The 6,693-nt window shown below is 56.0% G+C and overlaps 1 protein-coding gene across 2 annotated transcripts; it reads left to right on the forward strand.

Moving 5' to 3' along the window:
- The first annotated feature begins 1,209 nt into the window (after nt 1-1,209).
- Nucleotides 1,210-6,607, forward strand: SLC2A4 (solute carrier family 2 member 4). 2 transcript variants are annotated; one of them, XM_006922303.3, is made up of 11 exons: nt 1,210-1,273; nt 2,596-2,712; nt 2,837-3,009; nt 3,100-3,224; nt 3,335-3,450; nt 3,543-3,705; nt 3,796-3,983; nt 4,152-4,256; nt 4,401-4,502; nt 5,014-5,217; nt 5,740-6,607. In XM_006922303.3, exons 1-11 carry the CDS (start codon nt 1,241-1,243, stop codon nt 5,941-5,943), a joined length of 1,530 nt encoding a protein of 509 aa, XP_006922365.1. In that variant the 5' UTR covers nt 1,210-1,240; the 3' UTR covers nt 5,944-6,607. The 2 variants fall into 2 exon arrangements, with proteins under 2 accessions (XP_006922365.1, XP_015452859.1); XM_015597373.2 differs by having other exon boundaries at nt 1,241-1,273; nt 3,347-3,450.
- The last annotated feature ends 86 nt before the right edge of the window (nt 6,608-6,693 follow it).

Below are 6,693 nucleotides of genomic sequence, written 5' to 3' on the forward strand. Positions count from 1 at the left end.
CTGCTCCATCCAGGCGGTAGCTGAACACTCGGATATGGAGTTTCAGAGAGAGGCCAGGGTTGGATGCAACGAAGCCTTAGAAAGATAGAACGGCCAGGGGTAGTGGGCCAGAGACTACCCTGGCCAGATCCGCAGGCGGGTTCTCGCTCCACCTGCAGGTGGCACTACAGACCCGCGCTTCTGAGCCCGGTTTTCAGAGCCGCACGTGTGCTCTTGTACTCGCAGTGTTCTGTTTCTCCCTTGACATGCAGGCTTTAGCTGAGGATTCAAACCTGGAACGGCCTCCAGAGACCGTATCCAAGTCATCTACGGGGCCACTACATGGGTGGCAGCTCAGGGACCTCAGGGCTGATGGCGTGGTTGGTGTGACCACCTGTCCTTCCGGCCTCCTCCAGGAACCAAGAGAAGGCCCAGGTAGGCAGTGCAGGGAGCAGGGAGGCATGGAAAGCCACCAAGCCCAGACGCCCGAATTGCTAGAAACGGAATTTCCTGTCCTTTAGGACTGCCCCCGCGTGGGAAACGTGTCGCGGATCCTTTAAGGCTCCATCTCCTTGCCCTCCCCTGCCCGGGACAGGCCGGGACACCCGGGACCTGACATTTGGCGTCTCTCAACGTGGGATCTAAAAATAACTGCCATGGGTTACTTTAGGCCATTGTTCCTCACGCACTCAGTGCGCCAGCTCGCATACCACGTCATGCGATAACTTATCTCCCGGGTGAGTATACCTGGCCCATACCCTCCTCTGCTCGGACCCCGCTGTCTCAACCCATGATTCAGACTTTTAAGTCGCCTCTTCAGCCCCAAACCTTGGCTACTGGGCGGAGTCTTCACAGAAGGGGGACGGGGCCTTCAGTGCTCCAAGGAATTTTTCTCAAAACTTCCCAGCAGGAGGCTGGCGGGAACCCGGGCCTCGCAGGTCAACCCAATAACTGGTGCCAAACTCTAAACCTCAGGCTTAAGGAGAGGGCGTGGTCTTCTGGGAGTGTGCGGCCAATGGGTGCTGTGAAGGGCGTGGCCCGTGGAGTTACGGGGGGACCCTCGGGTTTTTCCCCCAAGCCGGGCTCCAGATCCCCGGGAGCCTTGCTGCTCTCCGGCTCCTTAGCTTGTGGCTGTTGGTCACACTAGGCCTGCCCTCCGCACTTCGCTCCTGGACCCCCGTCGTCCCCGCGTCCTCTGGCCGCCAGGCCCCAGTCTGCTCTCCTTAACTTCAGCTCCTGTTCTTCCAGCTCTTAAGACAAGATGCCGTCGGGCTTCCAACAGATCGGCTCAGAAGTAGGGTTCAGCATGTGGTGGCGGGCCGGGGCACGGGTCTCACTTTTCGCGGGCTGGGGTCACTGTTGGGGTCAGCTACTGGGCAGTCCCTGCTTAGCGGGTGGGGGTTAAGGGCCTGGCTATTTACACTCGGGCTGGACAACCTGTGACTGTCGGATTCCAGTCCTCCAACAGGCTGAGTGAATCTGGGGAACCGTTCAGGGGAACGGGCCACAACTGGATTTTGTGAGACCAGGGTTCGCCCCCTTCTCTAGTACACGGCGTTGCGTCGGGATCAGGGTCACCCTGCTTTCCATCAAGCTTGAGAAAGGGGATCCAGGCAGGTCTTGGCCTCCAGCAGCTGTCGGTCTGTCACGGCTCTCTGGAAGTTTTTCGAGGACCAGAGGCTCTCTGTTGGCCCCTACCCCCACTCCTGGCCGTTCTTCAGGACGCTGAACTTTCCCTTGGCCCCATGGTTGGTGTTGGGGCAGAGAGGAGTGGCAGTCCCCTCCCTCCCCCAGCTCAAGTTTCCGCTTAGAGACAGTCTGTGCCGCCAGCTAGCGGCCACCAGAGCCACCGCCCCTCACACCACCTTCCCGCCCCCATCCCTTGGGCATGGCTCTCCCCAGCAAAAGTCGGGCATGGCCCATCTCCCCCACCCCCTTTCGTTGGGGCTTAGAGGGGGAGGGAAGGCCGGGGCGGAGAAAAAGAAGGCCACCGCCAGGGCCATAGGCTGGGAGGAATGACCCCGATGTCCTTTTTGGAACTGCTCTTCTTGCGCCTGTTGAGGGCCTCCAGGAGACCGGCTGAGAGAACCCCGGGGAAGGGAAGAAGACAGAAGCTGATGATAATAATACACTTGTCAGTTTATGAAATCAGCACTGTTGGGGGTACTGTTAACATTTGATTTTGACTATTACACTTTCACTGACAGATAGGCAAAGCAGGCAACATACCTCTATCTCCTCTAAAAGAAATCTAGGTTCAGAATGGGGAAGTTACTTGCCCAAGGTCGCACAAATCTGAATTCAGATCTCTTAAGGCCAAGCCTGTCCCAAGGTCACAGAGGAATTGTGAGACCTAGGTCCTCAAACATTCCTCTGCCAGCTGGACTCAAATATCCAATTTCTCTTTCATGCCCTGGTTACTGTGGGGTTCTTTCTGCTCCTGTTTACACCAAAGTCTTTCTGAAAGTCCTAACATGGCCCACTTTCCCTCACCCAACATGTTGGATGGAACTCAGTATCATAAAGCTCTGACTGGGCCCAGGCTCAGGACCCTGGAGGAAGGAAAGAAACCACAATTCCACGTGACATTCCTCCTCTCTGCTTCTGTCTGCTCAGGAAGGGGAACCCCCTCAGCAACGAGTCACTGGGACACTGGTCCTCTCTGTATTCTCTGCTGTGCTTGGCTCCCTGCAGTTTGGCTACAACATTGGGGTCATCAATGCTCCACAAAAGGTGAGAGACCTGCGACTGGTAGAGTGGAAGTACCCAAAAAAGGAGGGCAGGGGACAGAAGGGACTAGCAGAGAGGGAAGGGTCTGCAGGGATTCACTCTATGCTATCCCCCACCCCCACCCCAGGTGATTGAACAGAGCTACAATGAGACATGGCTGGGGAGGCAGGGGCCTGAGGGACCAAGCTCCATCCCCACAGGCACCCTCACCACCCTCTGGGCTCTCTCTGTGGCCATCTTTTCTGTGGGCGGCATGATCTCCTCCTTCCTCATCGGCGTCATCTCTCAGTGGCTGGGAAGGTATGAGGCTGGAGGACAAGGGTGGGGAACATGAAGGAGGAGCCACATCACAGGCACCTAACTCTCACAGCCCCTCTCTCTGCCTGTCAGGAAGAGAGCAATGCTGGTCAACAACACCCTAGCAGTGCTGGGGGGCACCCTCATGGGCCTGGCCAATGCTGCTTCTTCCTATGAGATGCTCATTCTTGGACGGTTCCTCATTGGCGCCTACTCAGGTACCCACAGGCACTATGGCCCTGCCAGTGCCCAGCTCTCCTCCTCCATCTTGAGTGTGGCAGGAGAAAATGGGCAGCTGCCTCAGCCCTCTCTTCTTCCCTCTGCTCAGGGCTGACGTCAGGACTTGTGCCCATGTATGTGGGGGAGATCTCCCCCACTCACTTGCGGGGCGCCTTGGGGACACTTAACCAACTGGCCATCGTCATTGGCATTCTGATTGCCCAGGTTAGTGGGCCTGGCCTCATGGGGGAATAGGCAGAGGATTGGGGTGGGGCTCTGGAGAACAGGTTGAATAGCCTAACCTCCTTCTCCCACAGGTGCTGGGCTTGGAGTCCATGTTGGGCACTGCCATCCTATGGCCACTACTCCTGGGCATCACAGTGCTGCCTGCCCTCCTGCAACTGGTCCTGCTGCCCTTCTGCCCAGAAAGCCCCCGCTACCTCTACATCATTCGGAATCTGGAAGGCCCTGCCAAAAAGAGTGAGTGAACTTCCACACCATCTTGCTAGTGCCTGTTCCCCTCCCAGGTCCTCTCCCTGCCTTCTCAAGCCTGACTCTCCACACTTCCAGGTCTGAAGCGCCTGACAGGCTGGGCTGATGTGTCTGGAGCACTGGCTGAGCTGAAGGAGGAGAAGCGGAAGCTGGAGCGGGAGCGGCCACTGTCCTTGCTGCAGCTCTTGGGCAGCCGTACCCACCGGCAGCCCCTAGTCATTGCAATTGTGCTGCAGCTGAGCCAGCAGCTCTCAGGCATCAATGCTGTATGTGTGCAGCAGCCTCTTGGAAGGGCAGGGTTAGGGAACAGCCCAAGAAGAGGGGAGAAGGGAACAAATCCCCTCCCTTAAAATTCAGGGTCAGTCCAGCTTGGTATGGCTGCAGGGGAGGAGGGAACATCCCTGCCATCCCCTTTTCTTCTCCCTCACTTCTAGGTTTTCTATTATTCAACAAGCATCTTCGAGACTGCAGGGGTAGGGCAGCCAGCCTATGCCACCATAGGAGCTGGTGTAGTCAACACAGTCTTCACCTTGGTCTCGGTAACTGCTGGCCTCTGGAATGGCCTCCACCATTGGCTTCACATCCCTTGATTGTCTCCACCCACCCCATGCCTCCCACTTCCTATGTCCTGAAGCCTCTGCCCCCCCCACTCCACCCCAACCAAGCCCTGACTCTCACCCTAGGTGTTCTTGGTGGAACGGGCTGGGCGCCGGACACTTCATCTCCTGGGCCTGGCAGGAATGTGTGGCTGTGCAATCTTGATGACTGTGGCTCTGCTTCTGCTGGTGAGGCCTGGGGAGTGGTAAGGGAACCAGTGGCCTAACCCATGGGGACTACCCCAAGAGGCTCTGTGGCCAGCCAGGGCCATGCCTCAACATATGTGCCTTTGATCTCAGGTGCCACCTTGTGTGCTAGGACAATAATCTGTGCTCCCGAGGGACCCAGGCTCTACTCCTTCCCGCTCAAGGAAGAAGTTGTAGCACAACTCTGGCAGCCAGGAAGGAGGGACACTGTCCAGCCCCAGAAACAATCATTCCTAAGGACCCAGCTTTAGAACCAAGGGAGAACTGCCCACCTTAATAGCTGAGAGTCCCTAACATTCCCTCTGCCTTGAATCGGCACAGAGCAGCCAGATGAATGTCAGTGCTCAGAAATTCTCAAGGGCCTGTTTTAACCTAGAGTGGCAGGCTCCCCCATGAGCTGCTGAGAAGGGTAGATTTCAGTTCTCTGGGTTGAGGGCAAAGGAAGATCCAGAAAGACCTGACCTGAATCCTACCCTCCCTGCCTGTCCCCCAGGAGCGGTTTCCAGCCATGAGCTATGTCTCTATCATAGCCATCTTCGGCTTTGTGGCATTCTTTGAGATTGGCCCTGGCCCCATCCCCTGGTTCATTGTGGCCGAGCTCTTCAGCCAGGGTCCCCGCCCAGCAGCCATGGCTGTGGCTAGTTTCTCCAACTGGACGTGCAACTTCCTCATTGGCATGAGTTTCCAGTATATTGCGGTAGGTGGCCTGCCCCTATCCCAGTCTTTCACACCATAGGCCAGGCGGGGGCAACTCACAGCTAGCCCACTGGCTTTCCAGTCAGGCACTTCCCAGCCCACAGACTACTAGTCTAGGGATCACTTTGGTGGACCGCATGGGCCCTGGAGACCACCTGTTCACCAGAATCAAAGGAAAGAAGGGAGCTAAACCAGATCCCATAGCAACAGAACTGCTAGTGGCATACTTTATTTAAACTAGTAATAAAATTATAACCTTCATATTAATATTGCAAACAGTTGGGAATCCACTCTGAGTATAGTAACTCAGGATGATGAAGGCAAAAAACTACAGGAGAGTTGGGGTTCAGAGAATCCTTTTCACTAAATTCTCATTCCTCGTAATTTCCATTGCCCAGTAAAGGAGCCACCTGTTCTCTGCAGTATCCCAGCTCCCTATGGGGGACTTTAGTTTCTGGCATGCCTGAGACTCGCTCTCCCCTCCTCTTCCCTCTGTCAACATCTCTTTCTCCGCCTGTCCCAGGATGCTATGGGTCCCTATGTCTTCCTTCTATTTGCGGTCCTCCTGCTCAGCTTCTTCATCTTCACCTTCTTAAAAGTGCCTGAAACCCGAGGCCGGACGTTTGACCAGATCTCAGCCGCCTTCCACCGGACACCCTCTCTTTTAGAGCAGGAGGTGAAGCCCAGCACGGAACTTGAGTACTTGGGGCCAGATGAGAATGACTGAGGGGCAAGACAGGGATTGGAGAGCCACTGCTGTGTCCCCAGAGACCCCCTCCTTTCCTCTGCAGCACTTTAACCCTCTCTTCCCCATCACTTCCAGGGTAGAAAAAGCCCCTGCAGCCTGGTGGAATTGGGAAACTGGAGGGAGGGGCGGTCTGAGCACCACCTCATTCCCCTTATGTGACTCTCTTGGATTATTTATGTGTTGTGGTTAGGTTGTGGCCATCAGGGTGAACAGTCCCCTCAGCCTCCTCTTCCTTCCTCCATAGCCTACCCCATCCCCACTCCCACCCAACCTAAGCACCAGAATACTTTCCCCCTCCCCTGTACCCTGAGAGAAGGGGGATTAGAGGGAGGAAAGGCTCTAGGACTGACTTCAGTGGGGGTGAACTGAAACAGAGCAGGACTAGAGAAATCAAGTTTCCTGCCATTTTGGACTCCTCCCACTCTCTGGCACTTTGAATTCTTGCCACATAGACTGTGGGTAAAGAGGGTTCTGTCTTGATACCTCCATGGCAAAGGATATGCCCTCCCAACATCTAACTCACGCCTCTCACTGCAGGCTCAGTCCTCTCGCTCAACCTTCCAGGGCAAGAGGGAACATGTGCCCATATGTGGCTAGAGGGACAGCAAGCTCCCGCCTCTAGACTTAAGGCTCTGGGCCCTACCCCAACTGCTTCTCAAGGCTGCCAAATGGGGGCCCCAGCTCCTCTCCCATCCTGGAAGGGTGTTGTATCCACAGGCTTTTGACCAA

Source organism: Pteropus alecto, unplaced genomic scaffold, assembly GCF_000325575.1.
Source record: "Pteropus alecto unplaced genomic scaffold, ASM32557v1 scaffold398, whole genome shotgun sequence".
Taxonomy (NCBI): Eukaryota; Metazoa; Chordata; class Mammalia; order Chiroptera; family Pteropodidae; genus Pteropus; species Pteropus alecto.

Coding starts and splice junctions, on each gene's coding strand:
- SLC2A4 (XM_006922303.3), top strand. CDS start 1,241: ATGCCGTCGGGCTTCCAACAGATCGGCTCAGAA. Junction 4,257..4,400: donor CAGTCTTCACCTTGGTCTCG/GTAACTGCTGGC, acceptor CTCTCACCCTAG/GTGTTCTTGGTGGAACGGGC. Junction 4,503..5,013: donor CTGTGGCTCTGCTTCTGCTG/GTGAGGCCTGGG, acceptor CCTGTCCCCCAG/GAGCGGTTTCCAGCCATGAG.